Source organism: Schistocerca americana, chromosome 1, assembly GCF_021461395.2.
Source record: "Schistocerca americana isolate TAMUIC-IGC-003095 chromosome 1, iqSchAmer2.1, whole genome shotgun sequence".
In the NCBI taxonomy this organism is placed as follows: domain Eukaryota; kingdom Metazoa; phylum Arthropoda; class Insecta; order Orthoptera; family Acrididae; genus Schistocerca; species Schistocerca americana.
Genome location: NC_060119.1, coordinates 878,067,389 through 878,093,146, shown reverse-complemented (window position 1 = coordinate 878,093,146; position 25,758 = coordinate 878,067,389). Strand labels below are relative to the sequence as shown.

At 37.8% G+C, this 25,758-nt stretch overlaps 1 protein-coding gene across 1 annotated transcript in view; it reads left to right on the top strand.

Moving 5' to 3' along the window:
* The first annotated feature begins 18,065 nt into the window (after positions 1-18,065).
* The window catches only part of LOC124614154 (malectin-A), a 39,975-nt gene continuing 32,282 nt past the window's right edge, over positions 18,066-25,758 (top strand). Inside the window, exon 1 of the mRNA XM_047142921.1 lies at positions 18,066-18,654. Coding sequence (XP_046998877.1) covers positions 18,289-18,654 — 366 coding nt within the window. The 5' untranslated portion in view covers positions 18,066-18,288. The remainder of the gene's footprint in view (positions 18,655-25,758) is intronic.

Here is a 25,758-nt window from a genome sequence, read left to right as displayed (position 1 = left end):
CCGAGATCCCCAGTGTCAAGAGAGTGCCGAGAACACCAAATTACAGGCATTACCTCCCACCACAGCCAACGAGTGGTTGACAGGCTTCATTTAACGACCGAGAGCAGCGACGTTTGCGTAGAGTTGACTGTGCTAACAGACATGCAACACTGCGTTTAATAACCGCAGAAATCAATGTGGGACGTACGACCAACATATTCGTTAGGAGAGTGCGGTGAAATTTGGCGTTAATGGGCTATGGCACCGGATGACCGATCTGAGTGCCTTTGTTATCAGCTCGGCATCAGATCCTGTACTGGACTTGGTTGAATCATGTGAACTTGATACCTGACTTTCGAGAAATATACATTTCTTCAGAGTTCTTCATAAGTATGCCTTAATTATAGAGTTCTCTGTACTATATTTGAATAGCTCTACAGAATTTCGCGAAGAAAACACTAGTAATGGAAAATTTTAATGTTGTAAAAAATTTATTTGCCGATTTGCGGAAATAAATTTGTGATCACAATTCTGAATAGCTTGTGAAGAGTTCTACAGAGAACTTTATTTACACTTTTATGCAGCTACTAGTTTAGTAAATATTTGCAATAATGAGGGACCCATTTTCACTACAGAAAATATACGAAACTGCGCTGGAGTTCTGATGACAGCTCCGATCACTGTTCTGGACAAAATCCCAAGAGTTTTATAGAAAAACCTAATGTTATTTCTTGTGAAGGTAATCGTTTATAACTGCAATAACGTTGGACACACTTCACCAACATACAGTTTTTCGTCTTGAGGCTAAGCTTTGCAGCCCTAGTTGTGGTCGGTACGTGTAGGTGCAAGTCAGCACATATCGTGTCGACTGTCACTGCGTATCTGACATCTGTCAACCTCACCAACCTCACCAATCTAACAATAGCTGCTATATCAAGATACCAGTTAACGAGACGAAACGAGAAACTCTCTGAAGAAATATCTCTGCAACTGGAAGACCTTGTTAATTCTTGTACTCTCTTCTCTCTGGCTTTGGATGGATCAACAGGCATACACGATGTTGCCCAGTATATCATTTTCATAACTGGCATTGATGTTAATTTTAATGGCTTTGAAGATCTTGACAGTCTGGAGATACTGTTTTCAAGAACAATAGAATCAGAAGCATTTGAAAAAATAAAATTATGCCTGCAAAAATTGAAAGTATATAGTAGTAAAGTCATCAATGTGTATACTGATGGAGAGCTATCAATAATAAACAGAATCAATGGCGCTGCAGCTTTCCTCAAAAACTTTTTAAATCATCCTGTACTATAATATTACCGCACTATACACCAAGAATCACTGTGTGAAGAAACCTTAAAACCTTAAATAGGTAGCCTGTTATGCCACCATATCTGAAATGCATGAATAAACCTAGAGCTACAGCATTAACTACATGATAATTCCAAGGCTACTGTGAATTGTTAGATTTGGAGTATGGTGAACTTGTCCTACATCATGAGACACTTAATTTCTAAAGAAAAGCGTGTGAATAGGTTTTGGAAATTAAAAATCCTGTTTCTGATATTTTAGAACAGGAAAATATACTAACTGAAAATGAAACCTGTGATGTGTCAACAAGCAATTGGATTTGAGGTTTTTAGCTGAAGTTAGTTCCCATATCAAAGCCCAAATTTAAAACTAGAAGGCAAAAGCATCAATCAATTTAAAATTATATTGAAACTGATAATCTCTCATTTATAAAATGACGATTTGCATCAATTTCCACACCTGAAACAACAGAGTGGATGTGCTGCGGACAAAAGGAATTTGTCCAGATGCATTGAAAAACGAAAATATTGAAAGATTAGAGATTAGATTAGATTAGTACTTGTTCCATAGATCATGAATACGACACTTCGTAATGATGTGGAATGTGTCAGGTTAATAAAAGGTGTCTATACAAGATACTACATTACACAAAATGTTACGTGACACTTTTTTTGGGTGGGGGGAAATTACCCACTACTGTATCCAAAAATTCATCTAAAGAGTAGAAGGAGATGCCATTCAGAAATTCTTTTAATTTCCTTTTAAATGCTAAAGTCATTTGGAAAGCGTTTACATAAGTTTTAAACTCGTTTTTAATTAATGAACAAAATATTATGCATATTCCAAGTGGTACAGAAATAGAGCTGATTAGATTAAAACCAATGTCATTGTTAAAAATGAAATAATCTATCTCAATGTCGAAATTATTCTCCCATAGTTAATTTTGGGTATTCATTACGAAGTGAACATTTCCTACAGGTAAGAACATTTGCACATAGTTATATAGGCCTATGTCTCTTTGAGATGACATACAGATGAATACAAAGCATTCCACCCATGACATTTACTGGAGGTAAAACGTTGCAGATAAAGGAATCAAATTACTGGTATGTAGGATCCTGAGCTGAAACAAATGTTGTTTAAATACATAAACTAAGCCATCTAATAAAGTTAATTAAGTCCACAATCAACGTTTATTTAAGGCTATTAAGCATCGACTGGGACTCCTAGTGAGCAGAGACAACAGACAATTATAATTTCCCAGCTCTCACTGCACCCACCCGCTCTCACTCTTCGCATCCAGATATCTGGCCTGGAGTTATCTTCACCAAACGACACTCTCTAGGAACTGTAGCACCATAAGCAAGATCCACAATTGCACTCACCATCTCATCGAAGAGATGATTTCCGACTATTGATGACCGGTGCTCCAATAAGCGTGTGCCTTTCGAGCTGACGTCAATTAACGGATTTAATTGCGTAAGTCAATTGTTCTTTTCCTCCTCTAAGCGAACAAGATTACCCCTGTCCCGGTTTTTCAACCCTGACAATGACTGAATACTCTCACAACTTTGAGAGACAGATCATCTCTGACTCGTGATACAAAAACTCTGTGGATATACTCGTAATGTGGAACGTTACGTGTACAGTGGTCTGACAACTTCGGATTTAGAATTGCAGAGAGTAGATTCGCAGTGGAGCTGTAATTAGCGGCATTGTTATAAGCTGCCATCTTGTATACAGAATGGTTCAAATGGCTCAAATGGCTCTGAGCACTATGGAACTTAACATCTGTGGTCATCAGTCCCCTAGAACTTAGAACTACTTAAACCTAACTAACCTAAGGACATCACACACATCCATGCCCGAGGCAGGATTCGAACCTGCGACCATAGCAGTCGCGCGGTTCCGGACTGGGCGCCTAGAACCGCTAGACCACCGCGGCCGGCGTATACAGAATGAAATTTGATTAACTATGATGACATTTCATTTCACACAAGAGGATGATGTATACCGGAATGTAGCTAGGAAAATAGTTTGTGGAAAATTATGATTTCATGAATGGAAAAAGCACATTCAGTTCTTTGGTTATTTCAACTTCTCCCTTGTCTGTGACTTGGAACATTATGTAGTGGTGACGTAACTCAAGGAGAACTTTGTATCCTGGGAAATCAGTAGCGCCTGCACCATGGGTGTTTATGCTCTATTTTAAGAGATTAAATTCTGGTCTTTATCGAAACTGATACACGACTTGGACACTGATTCCCATGCTGCAGACTGAGTACGTCATAGCACCCAAGACTGCTTCCCCATAGCTATGACTGTGCCTCTGATTAATGTAAGAATTTTCAGAGTTGACGATCGCCGGAATTGTAAAGAGCCACAGAGATTTTATTCCAGGTTCTAACTTCATCGATGAGAGTCAGACAAGAGTATGAGTCTGAACTTTAACTTCTAATCATTTTGTTTTATAGACATAAGGATTCAACAGAATAACAAAATTTCTATCTGGAAGTGTGGAAGATAGTTGTGTAAACATATTGGGGAAGCGACTTCCCTCCTCCAAAAGTTTCCATTCAAGCTACTACATATTATTCAGCCATAATAATTTAACTTCCTCTTCGAAGGTCGAGGGAAGTTAAATCGGCGACCATGTGTATAATATTTGTGTGTATCTGTTTCATGCCACAACGGAACGATTACTGCTGTTACGACATTGGGTGCGGACTACGCAGGCCCGTCACATGCGAATTTCAGACCAGAAACTCGTAAAACGTCATATAAAGGCAGGACCTGTAACCACATGTCTTTCTACATCTTTTACCCATCAATTTGATTCTGGTAGAGAGTAGAAGTGGAAAGGACTCTGTTGCTGTCCTACGCAAAGGATAGTTCTCCATTTTCGCTATCATTATGTAGACAAACTTCTGGAGCGGTAGTGTGTGAAGTGCTGCGAGATTTTAATTACGTGTGAAATAGTGACTCAATTAACTGTGTGCGTTAATCAGAAAAGTAGAATTTACGGAACTGTTGGCAGCATTTCATGCTTTTAACTAGCGAGCAGTCTAAAAGCAAGCAGAACAAGAAAGCGAAATGCAGTCAGTAACTGGCGCTATAGCCGACCCCACAGCTGCTGCGCATTATCTAGTTAGATCCTCAGCACCCGCGATTGATGTCGTCGCCGTAATTGTGCAAAAGCTTGGTTTGCTATCTGATAATATGTCTCATATGTGGAAAACGCAGTCAACCATGGCACAAGTGCAGTCTTTTATGGCACAAGAGCAAAAAGATTCAAGACTATCAGATGGCACAAGCGCAGTCTAAAATCCAGACACAGGATGACTTAATTCCGACGATCGTGCAAAATCAAAACGAAATGCAAGAGAAGATAGCTGATCTTATCAGAAAGCAAGAGAACTTGTCGAATAAGTTACAAGAGTTGCGATAGGTTCAGAACAAATTTCTGGAAGAGATCGAAAAGACAGGTGATACTGTCCATGAAATTATGGATCGACAGAATCAGCTAGAAGAAACAGTCGCTAGCCTCAGCAAAACATTCCAAGATATTTCCTTACTACAGGGAGATAAAATCAAAGAAAATTTTGAGGTACATAAGCGTTACCTTTCGCAGGAGCTCGATCACTAGGCAAAGGTGAAGGAATAGCAAATGAATCAGGCGATAACAGATGGTGTAAAATCTGTTGTCTCATCCTTACCTCCAGATGAATTGCCAGAAGAGAGTTTCTTTAAGAAAGGATTAGAAGACTAGACTCTGATTTCGTGAAATGGAAGAAGCAAGTCGAGGGCTCTATTACGATGACCAAAGGAAAGCTAGACGAGATTTGAGGGGCGGTGAATAGTGGCAGAAAGGAACATCCAGCTCCACGACCACAAACTTCGGGCGACGTATCCAATTACGGAAATCCAAACGCGTATTCGCAACACTATAGTACCCCTTTTAGCCTACAATAAGCCTCTACGGGCCAGTGCATGTATACTACACCTAATATAGAAGAGAAAATGCTCAAATATCGACAGTTTCAGATATGTAATCCCGATAAGAGGACGGTATATCCCGTCGTGTTTGTGAGAAGCTTCAGAGGAGCTTTGCCAATGAGCTGAACTGATGCACAGAAGATAAGCTTTGTATCAGGTTATATGGGCAACCGACGCAAGCGAATTTCGTAGGACTTTCGATGAATGTGAACAGGCTTTCTTAGCAAAATACTGGTCGCGCGGGATTCAACAAAGGTTGCGCCAAGAAGTATTTTATCCTGAACAATTCTCATTCAAGCAAGGGACGTTAAGAAAGTACTTCGAAAAATATCCCAATACATGTTATTACTGGTGTAACCTCCCTCTTACTAATCGGCCTACCCTGCTTGCGATATAAAAAATGACCATGGATCGCGTGTATGCCTAATGGATTTTTTTTAATTGGATAAGGCTATCTTTCCCGAAGAAGCGATACCGATAAGTAGGAGGAAAGTGTACAACCGACCTTTCTGAAAATTAAAAAGTAATTAAATCGAACAGTGTTATAGTTTAGAAAATGAAAGTTATTTTGTGCATTCACTCACGAACAACACGAGACAGAAACGGGGTACCACTGATCATGAATCCAAAAGTTACATTAATACACGAAAAGGAAATAACTAATGGTCACCAGCCCACTAGGGCCATTTTCATCCAAAATCCTGTACAAGATGATGGGAAAGAAAAACGTATTATTAAACACTGACACGGCAACTGGAGGTCGTCACGTTTTTTGTCACTAATTTTAAGTGAGTATGTAATGATAAAGAAAGCTTAGAAGTCACTCTTTCATTATCTTTGGCATTAAACTTTGAAAAAGGCAAGCAACTAATGATTTGAAAATATGTAATTAAGCTGTGTTAGTATTGAACTTCGCTATGTGAACAATGATTTTCAGTGATCTCAACATAATGTCAGCAAAGAAATTTAGGGAAAAAATCCAAGCAGTTTTTACTTTGCTGCTACTTATTTCGCAAATTGGATTTCATATTATTGTCTAAACAACTGAGCCTTTTTTTCTGACTTGAACAGAATTAAACGCTAGAATACGTACCAAACCAAACAGCCACTTGCTCCAAGCTATATGTAAAATAAATAAAACTTCTGCACTCTTAACTTGTGCATTTCTTTAGATTTGAATTTTTTCCAATAAAAGATTCTCAAACTTTAAAAATGAAATTGCTTTACTTTAGTCATATACTGAAGCCTCGGCTGTACAATAGTTAACTGAAAGTAGACTGAGGCTAAAATTCTTAAAAGTGACATTATTCATTAATAAACTGGCTGTAACTATTCAATTTGTTTCTTATGACACTCGGTAAGGGGAAAAAAAGGAGCAAGGACCCTGCTTGGTAACAATGTCTGGGGGCAATGAGGACACAATCGCCTGAGTTTAACTGATCATTATTTAAATAAATTATATCAATCAAATCACATTCAGTTGTGCTGCTGGGTTAGCCGTTAATACCTTATACCAATGAACAGACTTATTTCAGTGCTGTGCATACGAGAAACTCAGAGCAGACGAGAAAACTGTGTTGCTGGAACTGCTGCTGTTGTTGAAGATAGTAGCATCTTGTGTAGCCACAGCTAATTACAGGAATGGGCAATCGTAACTAATACAGCCTCTTCTGCCCGTCCACTGTCCGTACTCCTTCCTAGACATCTGGCCAGCACGTGTACATGATACCACCGAAAATGGTACTCTCTACTGCGAGAGCGTTAACATCACACTTCCACACACTACAAGCGCTGGAAGCCGTCTCCCTCTCTCTCTGCGCGCTCCGTGCAGCAACTCCCAAACCGCAGATTTTATAACACTGCTATTATCGTTGCTAGTCGATGCAAATAACAATTCCTTTGGCTTTTTCCCAGAGCTTATAAGTTTCACACTAAGACACAGATAAATACAATGAAATATCAGCAGACTTCTACCTAAATTTACACATGCAGTGAAGCTATATCCTTAATTATTAAAAGAAAGCATTTAAATTACAAATATTTACATACATGTAAGCAAAAAAAATTATATATAGGTAGCAGGTGCAATGCAGCCTGCATTTTCGGTGTTACACTGGAACTATCCATTACCACAACAGGATATGCTGAGAATATTAAAAGCTAGATTACCAGTCAGTGTCAGTAATCAGCTAGTTAGAGTGTCATACGAAAATTTGGAGGAATTTTCGTCTTCGATCGATCTGATTCAAGAAAACCTGAAGTCCACGCCAGGATCAAATAACGGTTATAATAATGTGAACACTGGTGTGTATCACTCACCAAGTCGCTATGGAAATAGCAGTAATGCACAAAGAACCAACCAAATATATAAATCAAATCCAAGCACTGTACCAAATGGTATTCCAAACAATAGTTGGAAGAACAACAGTTGGAATGGTAATAGTAGTGGCTTCCAACCGGCCAGAAACAAATTTAATAGCAGCGATCTGAGGTACAATCGAGTCCAATCTAATAACCATCAACTGTCAACTAGCCAGTTTTGGAACAATAATTTTCCGCAACAGTAACAACAGAATCAGCTGTAGTCTGTGCCAGGAGATTGGCTGATGCAGGCACCAATAATTAGGGAGGTAACAGACGACGCAAATAGTGGCAGACAAGCACGTCCAACAAACTAATTGTGACCACCTTGAGCCTCAGAGACGCGATCAGCGATACGAATAGTGGCCACGGCCAGCAGTTGCAGATGCTATGGTATAACGATGGAGAGAAATTATCGGAGGAATTGTGTGAGGATATTCATCAGTGTGACAAGGTTTATCCTTTCGTGTCAGTATCGGAAATCCTTGGTGCAATCGAAGGAATTCCAGTCACTGTAACATTAGACACAGGATCTTCGGCTAATGTGATATCAAGCGCTTTGTTCCAGAAGATATTATGAAAAGCAAAACTACCAGTTTTACCAGTAGAGAACTGCAGAATTATATGAGCACTAAGCACAAAATCCACAAGTGTCAGGATGCAGGCACAATTGAAACTGAATTTGGGAAATGCAGCAATTACATGGGTGTTCCAATTTGTTGAAAAATTGATAGTGTATTGTATCCTGGCCATTAGTAGCCTACGAGAGAGGGATAGAAGTATCGACTTCTCAGCAGGGAAAACGAAATTTTGGATCGACAGTGCTATAGTGGAGGTTGACTTAATACGGAAGGAAGGAGTACACGAACGGTACTGTCATGCGGGCTGCATAAGTTTGATCATCACAAATAATAAACGCCAAAGAATGTCTTCCCTAAACACAATAAAAGAATCTACATTTTCAGATCAAATGATAGGGAAATTAAAGGAGCCTATGCACCTCACTGATGAACAGACGCATCAGTTATCGAGGCTCTTATTACCTCATTCGGTTGTTTTTGAAGAAAAACCTGGAATCATCAAAGGATATTGATTGGCGACTCCATAGTGTCCTGTGCACTACGACCAGATAATGGGTATACTTGGAAGGAGTATCACAACATGTGATCGCCGTAAGCTTATTGACACCAGCGCTTACTAATTTAAGTTATAATTACAGCACTGAAGATGGTCACTAAGTGACCGAAAATCGATTTTGCGATAATAAACAAAAATATACGACCAATGCTGTCTCTCCTTCCAAGTATATCAAAGGATATGTCGTCATCTTGGTGTTATATCACATACAACATATGTTCATAGCTTCTATCCAGTTCCATGGAGTCATAAGAAACCTGTAGAAGACGAAAATATGAACAACCTCTTTCACGCAGCAACCAAATTCATGCCTCTGGACTGATGTTTAGAAGGAAGGGAAGAAACGAATGTGAATATAAAATTCTGAAGATATAAGATGCTGACATATCTTGGGAAGAGAAAATTAGACAAGCTCTGGTCTATCTCATCGAGAAGGCTAGAATCAGAAGAAAGTATTATGACAGCAAACTCAAACAGATGCAGACATTAAGGATCAGAGAAAGGGTATTGCTGCGAGCACATTCACTATCCTCACTACTTTACAAAAAGACTAGGAAGTGGCAATTATTATACACTAGACAATTGGTAATTGTGAAGATTCCAAATCTCAGTATGTATTTATTGGTGTATCCAGAAAGTTTAAAAATCGTAGGACTGTATCCCCTTCAAGATATTAAGAAATATCGTATGAAGTGATTAACCATGTGAAAAGAACTATAAATTCATAATGTTTAGGGAATTACATAGTGATGAGTGACAGACTATGATTAAATTTATAGTAATTGTGTTTTGTGTTGACGTTAGGAATATGAGAATATGCTCCATAGTAGTGCTTTAGAAAGGTAATGATGATGTTTATCTATTAAGTAACTAATTAATTCTTTTTATTGATGATCAGGTTAAATCTTTGTTTTTAGGAAGAATGTATGTATATTTGTATGGTTGTTGAAGGATGTAAAAAATAATGTTTCTAAATTAGTTTATTTCTGTTTATTTGTGTCAATATTTCCACAAAAATTCAGAAATGACAAAGTGTTTTGAAGGGACTGGATATTAGAATGACTATGACTCAAGTGATAACCCACTTTATAGACTTTATAGAGTGTCAATATATATTCTTTAATAACAAGAGGTCATCACCCTCACATCTAACTATATTCACAGAGGTCAGTTCATCTTCATTTTTCATCTTGTCTGAAAGAGGAGGTCATTGTGCTTCACATTATAATTTCTAATGAATTCAGTGTTAATTATGCAGCATTATTAGGCTGCATTAACAGTAGTCCCAACAACAGATATCAAATGCCACTGCCAGAAGCTGTCTGAAAACAGTGGGCAACAGCTTGATCATGGTGCATCTGATCTCCTTCATCAATTTTTGATGAGATCAAGGAATTGAAGTTAGGTAAGTTGCCACAACCCCTCTATGTTGGGAGATGAGTGCTGCATTGTGACTCTGGCTACTAAAACGATGTTGAAGCTATATTTGTCTCAAAAAGAACATGGCGAGTGCTGCATTCCTCAGTTGTTAGTATAACCAGAGAAGTTTTATGAGTATGTGAGATGAAGAGAGAAACAGTCTATTACATATTATAGTGCATTGTTAATTTTTGCTAGTTGAGCATCTACCTACAACTGAATGAAACACAATTTATGTGGCATACGCATCTCACCTATATTCTCTGCAGGGCATCTTCAGTGGCCATGAATTTGTACACATTTTTACTATTTGGTATACATTTTGGGTCAGTTAAACAGTCGCACAAAAGTCGAAATCAACTGCAGAACGATACTGGCTACTGAATGAAATATTCGATAAAACAGTACCTAAGTGTGATACTGTATGAGACTCATCTGGAATTGGCACAGAACATAGGAAATCCCACAGTTCTCATGACAACGTCAGAAAAAACTTAATACAATACATATAAAGCAGTGAAACATTTACAAAACGAGTATAAACAGAAAATAATGAAACTAACAATTAAAAAGGCACAAAAATACGTTACATTTGGAATGTGAACCACATGAACATCAACACACATTCCACCCACGTTTACTTAACCTGATACAGACAAAACTATACGAAAACGAACAAAATGCTTTTGGAAAAAGAGTTGAAACACTGTACCAACATCAAGTTAAATAACAAATACATAGAAAATCTCATAGTAGAAACAGAAAACATCCTCAAACGTGAATAACAGCGAAATAATTGAGAAGAACACATAGGACTGACAAGAGAATTAGTAAAAAAGAAATAATAGGAACAAATAAACACAAGCAGCCACTACAAAAACATTAAAACAAAAGTAAATAAACAATAACATTTTAATAACAAGAGCACACAAAGTAAATTTAACTGTACTTATGGACAAAGAACAATATCTCACAAAACCAAGGAATACATAAATATCAACACCATACAAAAACTGAAGTCAGATCCAACTACACGATTTCAAGCAATCTTGAAACAAACACTGCAAAACGTTGAACATGTACTCAGAGGTAAACAGAAATACTACATAGCACAGAAAAACCCACACGCACCAACACTCTGCAGCCAATCAAAGATGGTACACCAATGAGAGCCATTATTAACTAAATGAAGTTAAGGTGTTATATTCGAAAAAATGGTACCTAAACCTGATACTCTCTGAGACTCATCTAGAATTGGCGCAGAACATAGAAAACTCCACAGTTCTCATGGCATCCATATTCTGCAAACCACTGCGAAGCATTTGGCAGAGGGTACCTCCCACTGTATCAGTTATTAGGGCTTCTTCTTCTTCCATTTACGTATGGAGTGAGGAAGAATCACTGTTTAAACTCCAGGAAAGCCCCAATATACCACATAGCCAAACATCTTCACAAGTTAATCACAAAATACTATAAAACAGAAAACAACGGAAAAGTGGTAAACACAGGAAACCTAATAGAACACATCCAGAACATACTGTGCCACACACAGCATCACTGATTTCATTCGACATAGAAAACGTGTATACCTCCATCCCTATAACAGAAACAATAGAAATCATAGAAAAAATCTCACATCTCACAGCAATCTCACTACACAAGCAATAACAGAAATAACAAATTCGCTCAGAATGACAACTGCACGAAACTACTTCCAGTTCAGGACTGAATATTATTTGCAAAGTGATAGACTGCCTGTGGGATCCCCATTATCAGGAACATTACTAAACATTTTTATCAGTCATCTAAAACATCAAACACAGTATTTGAAAAGATAACCACTAATGAAGGATTAAAAATCATATATTGGTACATATATGTGGATGACATTATTTGTCTGACAGATGAGCCAAATGGAAAAAAAATGAATGAACTTCACCCTGAAAGCAACAGAGCACATCAGAACACAAAATTCACACTTGAAAAAGAAAATCAAAAAACATTCTTGACATAACAAGAATAAAATAAAATGGCAAACGTACATATGTTTTGATACATAGGCATGACATGCAGGAGCTTTAAAATATGATACAAAGAACACATCAGGTGTTGGAAGTACTGAACAAACCATTCCATATTCGAAGAGCACTGAAAACACCATAACCACCATTCTACAAACATGGAACAAGATATGAAAATATTGAGAACAAAATACCATGATGAATACTTTATATAAATGCAAGAAAACTTCCACATACTGGAAGCCATTGCTGAAAACAAACATGTGATAAATGAGCAAACACATATCAATACAGACTTCCCACTACACTTAATAAAAGAAATGATAAGATAAAATGCATCCCTTTTGCACATGCAGCCACATTAAAACAAATACATACCTTGCTCTCTCTCTCTCTCTCTCTCTCTCTCTCTCTCTCTGTCTCTCTCTCTCTGTCTCTCTCTCTATCTTTGTCTCTTCTTCTCTCCCTCCCGCTTTCTGATAACCCACCCACCCACACCCACCAACCGACCCCCCCACACACGCTCCCAAAAGAATATGTACCAAAACAAATACCATTTCACACATCACCCTATCTCGCTCCTGTCCTAATTTCAAAAGCTTAAGAAACTTCTTCCATGAAGTTTACTTTTGAGATTGTGTCTGTTAAAGTCTGCCTAATTAATAAAGTAGTTGTTATTTACACCATATTCACGAAGTGTATTGAACAGACTGAATCGAGTCGTATGCGTTCCTGAAATCTACAAAGCTGACTACTGTGTGGTTCGACTGACAGTGTTGCAGTATCATCTTCAGGTTCCAGATCTGTTCTGTGCAGGATCGATGTGTGTGGAAGCCTGCCTGATATTCCCCGATCATATGTTCTGTCTGTTGTTCTAATCTGGTGAGAAGAGCACATGAGAGCACTTTGTAAGCTACTGGTAGAAGTGAAATCAGTCTGGTCGCCCTTTTTGTGTAGAGGGTGAATCAAAGCAGTTTTCCAATCCGCTGGTATCACTCCACTTTCCCATGTATTTACAATGATAGTTTTTAGTCCGTCAGTCAAGAGTTCACCTCCGATCTTGACCATTTCGGCAATTACACCGTCTTCCCCTGGTGCTTTGTTGTTTTTCAGATGTGATACAATGTTTCGTATCTCCTCATGCGTAGGTGAAGTTGTATCCTGGTTTGGGACTGCAACATGGAAGTCAAGTTTGTCTGCTGGTGGTTCATTGTTGTGTAACTTCTCGAAATGCTGTTTCAGGATTTCACAGTTGGGCTTGGTGTTCATCTCAAGTGTTCCATCAGGGTGCCGAAAACAAACAGTGGATGGCTTGAAGGTTGCTAGTTCTTCCCTAAATGTCCTATGAAAGTTTTAAAATCATTATTAATTCCCTCTAATCGTTTGTGATGGTACGGGCGCTTAATTTGTCTGATGGTTTTGGATGTTTTCTTCTTCGTTTCCAGAAAGTTCTGCCAATTCTTCAGTGTTAGATGGCAACTTGATCACAGATATAAAAAAAAAATACACTCGAAAACTGGCAATAACATTCGATCTTTGGCAATAACCTCCGACAGCCAGCGACACAAACCAAAACATAGCATCAAAGTAAGTGTTCAGTTCCTAGTGCTGTGAAGTGTGGGGAACGAAACCCCAAATGGTAAATATAACAAGAAGAACAGTGCCAAAAACGGAACTAATACGCAACATATAGAAAATCATCCATGGAACCTGTCAGCAGAATTTAAAATATTACTATGCCGTAGAGAAACCAACCACCAAAGCTGTTTATAACCTGTATATACATTGTCCCAAAATGTAAACCAAACAGCAAAAATATGCACATATTCCAGGCCACTGAAAATGCCTTGCAGAGAATAAGGCAAAATGCCTATGGCACGAAAATTGTGTTTCATTCTGTTGTAGTTAGACAGTCAACAAGTAAACATTTACAATATACTGTAACATTACACGCTACTGAGGAAGGCAGAACTACAAAAGATGAAGGTGTTCTACTATATACATGAAATAATTTGTAGTGACGTTGGAAAGCAAGATTACAAAGCTTCTGTGCAACTTAAAAGTAAATTTAAGAAGATAGTCATACATCAAGTAACCTTTAATGGTTGTCATTCAGTTTGTGTGTGAAAGGCAAACATAAATTACAGTAATAGGAAATAATTTTCATAGCGAATTTTTATTTTTTACTTCAAAATTTGTTACTTTTGGCCTGATGATCATATTACTATGTCTCAATGTGTAGGAATTTTACAGGGTAAACTTCCATTTATCTAAAAAATTTATAATTATTTTTAAAAAATTTATGTTATTTTGATGAAGAAATGTTGTAATACAAAGAATTGTAATACAAAGAGCAAGCCATCTTGCACTTTCATCTCAGCAAGATAATGCCCGCCCGGTCATAGTGAGAGTTTCTACTGATTGTCTTTTTGCTTTCCAAATCCTAACTTGGCCAACAAGGTCGTCGGGTCTCTCCCCAACTGGGAATATTTGAAGTATTATGAATGAGGCCCTCCAGTCACCGCAGGATTATGACTATCTAACATACCAATTGGACAGAGTTTGGCGTGTATCCATTGGGAGGACATCCAACAAGTCAATCAATCAATGCTAAGTCGAATAACTGTTTGCCTAAGAGCTAGAGATGGACCAATGCATTATTGACTTGCTCAACTTGTGAAGCTTTTTCTCTTGAATAAATAATCTAGATTTTCTTATTTTGTAGTCATTTTTTTGTCTTTATATGTATATCATATCTACCGATTTCCGTCCGATTCGGATAGTTGCTTCATGGTGCATCTCTTTTTTGTCTTCTAGTGTAGTTGGTAATGATTAATGAGATATGATTAACTTTTGTGTGAAATGAGCTTGCTGCTATGCATGGTTTATACAAAAAAATGTGACTTGTATCTTCCACTGTTATTCCACTACTCTCACAGTAAGTATTATCTCAAATATACGTTTTGTGAAGATGGCTAGGGAATGATCCACTATTACAAAAATGAGTTACACACAACAACTCAATAAAATGAGGATAGTTTTACTTATGCTGAAGGACAGACTTGCTGACAGTTGTGAGAATGGAAACAACTGTATGAGCTCAAGAAAAATTTTTAAATCTGAAATTAGAGCAGCAAAAATCAAATCAAATGAAGAGTACATATCAAATTCTAAAAATAAATGTAAAGCAGCTTGGAATGTAGTGAAAAGTGAGATAAACATGGGAAAGAAAGAAATCAATATTCCAATTAACTGCACCAGCCTCAACGAATATTTTGTAAATGCTACAAGAAGCCTTCCATCACCAAGTGATAACACATCAGTTCTGAGGCCTTCCTTTTGCTATCACAGAATACACCAAATGAAAGATACGTTTGGAGAAGAATTACTGCTACAGACATTACTAATGTCATAAATAAGCCGAACAGTTCCAGAACAGATGACTAATATAGACTCAGTAACTATGTTTTAAAATCTATAATTAAGGAAATCAGAAAGCCTCTGCCCTATCTTGTAAACAAAATTCTTGATACAGTACTTTCCCTGAATGCCTTAAAATTATAGTTACACTTCCAGTATACAAACTGGGTGACAAAGCCTTACCAAATAACTATGGATCTGTATCAGTTGTCCCTATAACATCCTAAATCATAGAGAGGCACACACACATACAGGTCTATAAAATGTTGAAAATAACAAGTTACTGAATGAAAGCCAGTTTGGCTTCAGGTCAAATCAGTCAACTGTAAGAGATTTTGAAAGTCTGTTAATTGCAATTCACAATGGTTATGAAATGAAATGAAAATAATCTCTTCTACTACACTTATAGACTTCAGCAAAGCTTTCGATTCTGAATCACAAAATATTATTGCAAAAAGACCAGGATACTATGGTTTTGTAGACAAAGTACTAAATTTAGTAAAATCCTACCTAAGAAACAGGCAACAATTACTGCATGTCAACAAAGAGATATTAAAACTAATGAAAATTAAGAGAGGAATCCCACAAAACTATGTTCTCTGGCCATTTCTTTTTATTGTCCATGTTAATGACATTTAAAACTATATGGCGTGCAAAAATGTTCTATAAGCTGATGATATGACTATGATCTCATCTGCTGAGAATATGCAGGCAGTTATAGGCAAAAAAACTATTTGAATAAGCAGTCAGTGGTGTTAAGCTAACCAGCAATATACAAGCAGAAAAAATACAGAGGATGTATATTTTATTCTAAAGGCACAAAAAGAAGAGGATAAAATTGTAAAACTGCTGGGCCTCATAACAGGCCAAAGAATCTCTTACGATGAGTATATAAAATAGTTGACTGATAAACTTGCAAATATTATTTTTCTACTTTATAAACGAGCAGTCATATATACTCAAGGATTGGGTCTTAGAGAATCCTGTAAGAAATATGTCTGTCAACTCAATATAATATATATATATATATATATATATATATATATATATATATATATATATATATACAAAATGAGCTCCCAAGACTATATATATATATTGTCTTGGGAGCTCATATATATATATATATATATATATATATAGTCTTGGGAGCTCATTTTGTGTGTGTGTGTGTGTGTGTTTTTCAGATAGTTTTGTATTTTTGTCTACAGCTATTTGCATATTCTCAACAGATGAGATCAAAGTCATCTCATTCACTTACAGAACATTTTTGCACGCCATATAGTATACATTACTAGAAACAACTGCATGCTAGACATACCACATTCAAGGTTGTCACTGATACATAATAGTCACAAACACCTTTGTCTGAATATGTGTAATAAACTGCCAGAATTAGTAGAAATCCTCAATCTAACTAAATTTCAAGTAGTATTAGAGATGTGGTTTAAAAATGTAGCACATTATTCCACGGAAGAATGCCTTCAAAGTGACCTGAAGGACATTATACAATGAAGGCGAAAACCCTACTTACTATAAATTAAGTGTGTCATAGATGTATAATCATAATATACTTTCTCATTTATGTAAAATGCAGCTATACCATACACAACATGAAACTGGAAGTACATGTATGTACTTCTGTAATTAATATGCACATAACGTATAATGGAAGAGATGATATATATTACTTATGTATGATTATGTAGATGTGTAATGAGGTACACTAGAATGTAAATTATCTGATGACAATCATCAATTTGTAAATGTGTTAAAAACTGTATGTTTTTAACTAAAAAATACATCTACAAGTATAACTTCAATTGAAGAAGCCAATTTCGTCGTAAACATGTCGAAATGCGAAATGTCTATTAAATCACATGCGAATCATGAAACTTGTAAACCTTTTATTTGTTCTTATTGTGTCGGAACAGGTCTTCGAGGAATGTTTTCTTGTCTTTATCCATCGTATTCCTCCTTATGAGCATCGATGATTGATATTCGTTTTCGCATTGGTATCTTGTTCTGCTATATGGTGCAGTCTTTATATCTTATGGCAGTAATAAGATGTTTTTAAAAGTGTGGTTTTGACCACCACATTATATTTAATGTTCATTGTGAAATTAGCAACAAAGATTAAATTAATGAGACCAGTATGAAATTCAATATCGGTTGCAATCGCACAAGTTGACGATTCATTTTACAGAAATTCAGCATCAAGTTTCTATTCCGCATTCGAGTTTGGCTGGATTGTGACTCTAACCCAGATCGTTAGAGCCTAATGGGTGAGCTCTGTCACTTTTGAAGATAAAAATCACGCGATTCGGCCATGCTAAACGTCGGTATAACGATATCGATAGTTTCTCCAATGTGATGAAAAAGTATCGATTATGGCAAACGCGTGGCGTTCGGCAAAGATAGATGTGTGTGTGTGCGTGTGTGTATGTGTTGCGTAGAGTATGGTGTATAGTGTATTGTCGACAGGGTAGTTGCGTAATGCCGGCGGACGAAAACGGGCTGTTGCCGGAAATGTAGACATACGCATTGTTGAAGCTGAAGTGTTTGTGTGAAGGTGGCCGTTGTTAGAGATTCCAATGCATGTTTTAGTAACAGAAGTCCATCGGTCCTCAGCTATTCCGTCATGCTTCTGCAATCAGTGAACACAAGTTTTTCCTTTTTTATAAGCTGCATAGTGTTCTTATTCGGTGTTTCACGAGTTACCGGCGTAGGAGAGGTGATATATGCAATTAACGCAGGCGGCGAATCACACACAGACAGTTTGGGGGTAAGATATGAAAGGGATCCTCTCCACGGAAAGGTGGGAACAGCATCTGACTATGGAAAGCAGCTTATAATAGGAAGGGTACCGCCTACGGATCAGCTGTTGTATCAGACGGAACGGTATCATCATAGCACTTTTGGTTACGATATACCCATTCATGAAGACGGAGAGTATGTTATGATCCTGAAGTTTTGCGAAGTATATTTTAATGCACCAAACATGAAGGTGAGTATATCTAACGTCATGCTTAATGTTTACCTACAATACACATAAGCCCTCATTGCAGGATGTGTGATGCTTAATTTTGAAGGTACAATTTTAGGTTGTTAGTGCAAATGTTCCTAAACAGTCGCTGAGTGTTTGTTAGTTTCGAAGTAAGTTATTTTGTGGCACCAGAGGCAGTCCATCGTTAATTGATTGAAATTAGCCATAGTGAATGCAATCAATTTATAAACGCTGATCTGCTAATGTAGACTAATAAATATCTCGTGACATAAACATGGGTATCATTTATGTAGGCTTGCCCATTTGTAATGGAGGAAACAACTTCATTCCTATGACAGCTGTTGAGTACAGTGATTTATTAGTGATTGGTTTTCTCATCAGTAAGCACTTTCTGCCCATAGTATTTGTTAGGCTCCTCCCCTCTAATCATTTTGACCAAATTTTTAAGAACACAAATGTGAAAAGAAATCTTACACACTTCGAAACTAAATCATACCATTCCAAATTAGTACAAACATTACTTTCGTGATCAAGGACCCTTTCAGTTTTTTTGAATGGCGATAATTGTGTGTGGAAATCATGTTTACTGCATCAGTTCTTTATAATTTTGAGAAATAGTGAGGCCCGTGAGAATTTCTAGGGAAAAAGGTAGTATTAACACAGATTTTCTGCCACAATGCGAAGTTTCACACAGGCATAGTTTTAAAACAGCCCAACTGATATCAGCAGTGGTTGGGAAATACAACCTTGCTACAATCCTTTAGTCGTTCTGCACAGATAAGATAAAAACAGTTATCACATTTTCTCAATCATTAATTCATTTCTGAACTTTAAAGCTTTTTTTCCGTGGATCACTTCAGTGTCATTTGCTAGTTGTAAATTTGTAAAAACAACTTCACTTTTGCATTTTCCATTTTCTTCATGTGCCCCCATCCCTCTCTCTCTCTCTCTCTCTCTCTCTCTCTCTCTCTGATAATTTAAGGTCTATAGGAAAGTTATTTTATTGGAGTAAAAGATGTGCCTTGGAATATTATGTAACCTAACATATGATTCTGTGAATGGAAAGGTGTTGCTGTTTGAGCAGCCTGTAATGGCCTGCTGCAACATGTAAGGTTTTGTATGTGGCAGCATGTAAACATCCTGGCATCAAATCATTAAGTCTCTGTATGGTTTTGCAGAATCTGTATGCAAATCCATGAAGTATCAACTCTCTTAACCAAAGAAATAAGCAACCATGTCCCAGGCACATTTAGTGAGAGCTGTCAGCTGAATGTGTGGACCTGCAGACCATTGGTACTGATTTCCATCTTCACTTGCTTCATTTATATTTGCCAGTACTTCAGTACTCCATCAGTACACACACACACACAAAAAATCAATATGTGACTGCCCACCAGCAGGTCAGTTAACCAACTCTTCATCAGGATGTGCCCAACAAAAGCTAATGAAATAGGAATGAAGACACTTAGCCCTGATATATAGGTCCTGTATAGAAACAACGTGTATTGTCAAAAGAACCACAGGGTGCACATTTCATTGAGAATTCAATTCCAATAAAGAGCGTTCATATTAAACTTCCTGGCAGATTAAAACTATGTGCTGGACCGAGGCCCGAACTCGGGACCTTTCCCTTTCGCGGGCAAGTGCTCTACCAACTGAGCTACCCAAGCACGACTCACACCCCGTCCTCACAGCTTTACTTCTGCCATTACCTCGTCTCGTACCTTCCAAACTTTACAGAAGTGAACCTAGCAGAACTAGCACTCCTGAAAGTAAAGATATTGCGGAGACATGGCTTAACCACAGCCTGGGGGCTGTTTCCAGAATGAGTGCTAGTTCTGCTAGGTTCGCAGGAGAGCTTCTGTAAAGTTTGGAAGGTAGGAGACGAGGTACTGGCAGAAGTAAAGCTGTGATGACGGAGCGTGAGTCATGCTTGGGTAGCTCAGTTGGTAGAGCAGTTGACCGCGAAAGACGAAGGTCCCAAGTTTGGGTCTCGGTCCAGCGCATGCTCCGCTGCAGAGTGAAAATCTCATTCTGGAAGCGTTCATATTATTTCTCTGAAAGTGATTAGATTTTTTTGTTTTTCAATGAGTTCCTTCACAGATGTTTTGATTGCAGTTTATTTCCATAATCTCTCTGTTAATAATGTTCAACAACATCTAGATGGGCTACTTCTTGAATTACTGTCATGCTCTCAAAGCTGAGACTCAGTGGCCATGCTATGTGTTAGCTTGGAGTGCGCTGCGCGATTGTTGAAGGCTGCTATTTGAATGTAATTTTTTACTTCTGACCTAGTTACAGTTGACTGACCGTAATTTGGAACATAGACTGTATCCTTGGCTGAAAATAGTCATTCAACTGAAACAAGTCCAGGAACAAATATCCTAAAATAACAGTCGGTATAGCTTTTTTGTGGCAAGATGTCTTTTATCTAATCAGTTTCTCATTGCTCATACTGCTATAACTTCTTTTAGAACTGTAGCACGGCTCTCTACTTCCTTTTAAATGTCTGACATTGTTATTAAGACACAGTTCCTATGGGATTATTCAAGAAAACTTGGGTAATTTCTTTGAATTTAAGCTGAAGCTTTTCAACTTCCTCATTATAGAACTGTCTTCTGTGGTACGCATACAAGTCTCAGTCATAACTCTCAGATCAAAACTAACTTCTGTTTTTTGTCATTATTAGACACTGTAGTATAACCTACTTAAGGTGTTCTCTAAGACAACCTGCTATTTTTACCAGAAACATGTTGACAGTAGATACACCCTTCCACAATTGTCAGTCTAAAAAATAAGGATAAATATATCCTTTCTAAGAAATTCCTTTCTGTCATATGATGAGGAAGCATTAAAATTTCAGTACAGTTCCTTTCACATTTACAATTGCCACCGCTGTCAGGAGCTTAATAATAGTTAAAATTTGATCCTGGCTATATAGGATTTATATTTAATTTTATTATGCCCAACCAGTGTGGACCTGACCTCCATCTTCAACAATACAGTGCACGCATATGTACATACAGTTTATTGTAGTGCTTGTAGTAAAACTTTCAACCTGCCCTGATAGTCATGTGTGTTAAAGTGCTTTCCTCCAGAGCAAGGAGTCATGGCCACTCCAATTTGTGTTTGCCCAGTGGATTAACAACGAGGACTCCAATTTGTGTTTGCCCAGTGGATTAACAACGAGGACCGGTGTGCCAGCCAGCCTGAATGTAGTTTTTAGGCAGTTTCCCACATTCCACCAGGTGAATACTGGGCTGGTACACACGTCCCACCTGTAAACATATATATGCTCCACAAACATTTAGAAAACTTTCTCACACTTGCAAATAGATTTTACTCTAGACACAGACAGGTAGGTTACACTGAATCTGTCCTCGGGGATAAATAGGAGACTGATGACCTTAGATGTTTAGTCTCTTTAACCCATAATCATCAGCTGCAAAGAATGTTCATGTAACATAATGATACCTGCAAGTGTGCTGTGGAAGATGGGCCTGAGGTCAGATACCGATCCAGTACACTAAAGTTTAAAAGATTAATGTAGACTTTTAGTGTCATGAAGTTCCGGAGAGTCATGTAACTGTTCCACATACGCTACCTGACAAAAAAAAATGAAGCAGCCAGAAGACATGGTCGGCTGTCAATATAACTTCGCATGCGCGCGCACACACACACGCACACACACACCATTGGCGAGTATTTAAACAATTAGATTTGGAATTCTCTGTAACATGTGGAATTCTCTGTAACATGTAGAACAGCCCTCAGGGTAAATTAGTCTTTTTTGTGTTTAAGGATATAAGGTACTTATAAATGGTGAAAAATTGAAATTTTTTATGACTTTATAAAATTATATAGTATTTCCTGATTACATTGATATACACATTATAGGGCTTCGAATGAAATATGACCTATATAGACCACATTTTAAAGTTACAGTCATGCATGCCACCATGCCCCCTTTATTTGTGTTACAGAAACCAGTATTATTTTGAAAAGAACTGTGAACTTTCTGTTTCCAGTGATTATACATATGATACATTGTATATGTTAATAACAGTGCAGATTTCTAGTGTCTGTAAATGATAATCTTTGCTAGTATTTACTTTTGTTTCGCTGAATCAGTTTGTTCACTTGTTACTGAATGTTTGTTGCCCAAGTGCTCCATGTATTTGTGGAAGTACATATCCTTTTGTGCACAGTAAATACAAACTATGCCACATTTCAAGAAATTCAATAAAAGGAAATTCCATGGAAACCATTTCACAAACAAAGCAAGCCACACTGTTGAAAGTAGCCTATGCATCAGTTCTTCAGGGAAGAAACTCCCACATGGCACACCTCCTGGTGATTCAAATTTTTGTGTTAACAGTGACACTGTTTGTAGTGGACTTATGTCGGCATTTTATCTTCTTTCGTAAAGGAAGTGGCAAAATGTAAACAATGTGATGGTGTAGGCGGTCTGGAAATAACGGAACAGCAGAGTAGCAGGAAGGGTTTAGCGTCAAAATTAGTTTACTGTGTAGATTCTGCAATAAATCTACCTCGAACATGGTGCATAATTCAATTGATGTGAATTTGAAGTTAGTGTATGCAATGTGTGCAGTAGGAAAAGGAGAAAAGGCTGCTCAATTGTTTTGTGGTTTGATGGACCTTCCTCCTCCTCCTCCCAGTAGGTTCAGCAAGTACATAAAACTACTTTTAGGTGCCTTGATGGTTGTGTCTAAAACGTCTATGAATCATGCTGTAGAAGAAACTGTAAATATTAGTGGAACCAGGGACATTGCTGTTTCACTTGATGGGACATGGCAACGTCGAGGACATCTCTCCTTGAATGGTGTTGTAAGTGCCACTTCTCTGGAGAATGGAAAAGTTGTTGATGTTGAGTGCTTATCTAAGTACTGCCACACCTGCCATGGTAACACTGAAGGACATATTGAAAATCAGCATTCTAAGAATTATGATGGTTGCAGTGACAGCGTGGAGTGTGATGGAGCTCTTAATAATATTTCAGAGGTCGGTGCCCATTTATAATGTTAGATATCCGAAGTACCTAGGCGATGGGGACTCTAAAGCTTTCAATAAAATTAATGAGTTCAATGTTTATGGTGATACCTTGGAAACAAAACTGGAGTGTTGTGGACATGGGCAAAAGAGAATGGGTCCTAGATTTAGGAAGCTACGAGGAGAAATGAAAGGAAAGTTGAGAGTTATTATGGACTGGCCATTAGACGAACTGCACCTCTGAACGATGTTACAGCAATGAGAACAGCTGTATGGGCCACCTATTTTCGTAAGTTGTCCACAGATGGCCACCCTGTTCACAGATTTTGCCCTAAAGGAGCAGATTCTTGGAGCATTACCAGAAAGCAAAAGAAAGTGGTCAAATATACCTTAAGCGTTCTCTTCCTGAGCCTGTTTGTTATAAAACCAATTTTTAGAGACCTGAGTGACCCTGTTTTGCTTAGTAAATGTCTTCATGGGGGCACTCAGAATGCAAATGAAAGTTTCAACCATTTAATTTGGTAAAGATTACCCAAGAACGCTTTTGTAGGACTAAATACATTAAACATTGGTGTACTAGACGCAGTGATATGTTTCAATGATGGAGTGATAGGAAGGTTGGAAGTCCTGAGAAATTTAGGCGTAGAATGTGGCTCTAATATGGAATAACAGTTAACTTGGGTGTGACAGACAACGGGTGCATGAAGCTGAAAGATTCGCTCTTTGAGTTACCAAAGAAGCAAGAAGTGCTAAAAGAAATGCCAAGAGGAAGCTTGAAGATGAAGAAATGCTGCAGGATGAAGACTATGCCTCAGGAATGTTCTGAGGCACAGTTTAATTGGCTCATATCTTCATTCACAATTTCCTGCAAGTTGTATTTTCCAGAATTCAGGTACAAATATTTCCTAAAGTTTGCTGTAATTTTTTTTTTCTGTAGCTTGAAATAGTCCATTCTTATATAGTAGATCTAAGCTTTATTGCAGTAAAATGTAAGATGTGGTATCCTTGTAATATACATAATAGGTGGAATTAAATTGGGCTAGTACCTCAGCCATCATGTCATGCATATGTGATAAACGTTTGGTCTCCTTCAAATGTACAACATTGGATTAAATAGTACCTCAGTTTGTGAGGAAGCATTTTGGAAGAAAAATGCATCAACTTCTTTGTAATTTTTTTTATTAGCCCTAAGCAGGTTCAAAAATATTCAAAATACTTCTTATTTGTTTAGAAAGTGTGTTGCATTACCTGATGTCAACAAAAAATTTGTAAAACATATACATTATAAACAGTGCCTGAAAGAAATGTGTTGATTTTTACATACTATTGAGCCGGAAAAGTACCCTGTATCCTTAATGTTGTTATCAGGCTTGTAGGATGTATAAGGGGCATGATAAGCATCAGGCGTTGAGTGACCGCTGTGAAGAACATGGAGATGCTGCATACTCATGTGAGACAGCATTATGAGCACATGACAGAGCATGAAAATGACCTCACAGTGAGTCTGCAGTTGGCAAGCTGGTTGAATCCTGCAGTATCCAGCTTTCTGGGCCATTTGGATGTGATAGTTGCCCGACATTGAACTGCATGGGAATATTAGGGCAGGTATACTAGTCACCAAAGTTTCAGACGATTATGTCTTGACACCATAGAGGAGGATAGCTGTATTGTACACCAAGCACAGTGCAACACCGCACCTGCTACCCGAGAACGAGTAATGGGATTCCCTGCAGGATTCTGTGTCATTGCATGTCATTGGTTGGAGACTAGCAGCAGCCAAATTAGGGAATTACTATCTCATTTGTAGCCTGTCAATAACACCACAACACATACTTGTGCATTTGGAGTGATGCCATGACTGAGAGGGCTGGACTGCTGATGAATGGTGTAACATTGTGTTCATTGATGAATCCCCAGATGACCATTGTCAGGGGCGGCGACCTTAGTCTAGGTCCCATTCGTACAGTATTTTTGAAAGGCACAACAGTGTTACCTCAGGCCTTATGACATGGGAACCCATCAGGTTTGACTTCAGCTCACAGTTGGTTGGTAGTGTATTAGGGAACTGTGATTGCACAGCAGTGTGTCGCAGAT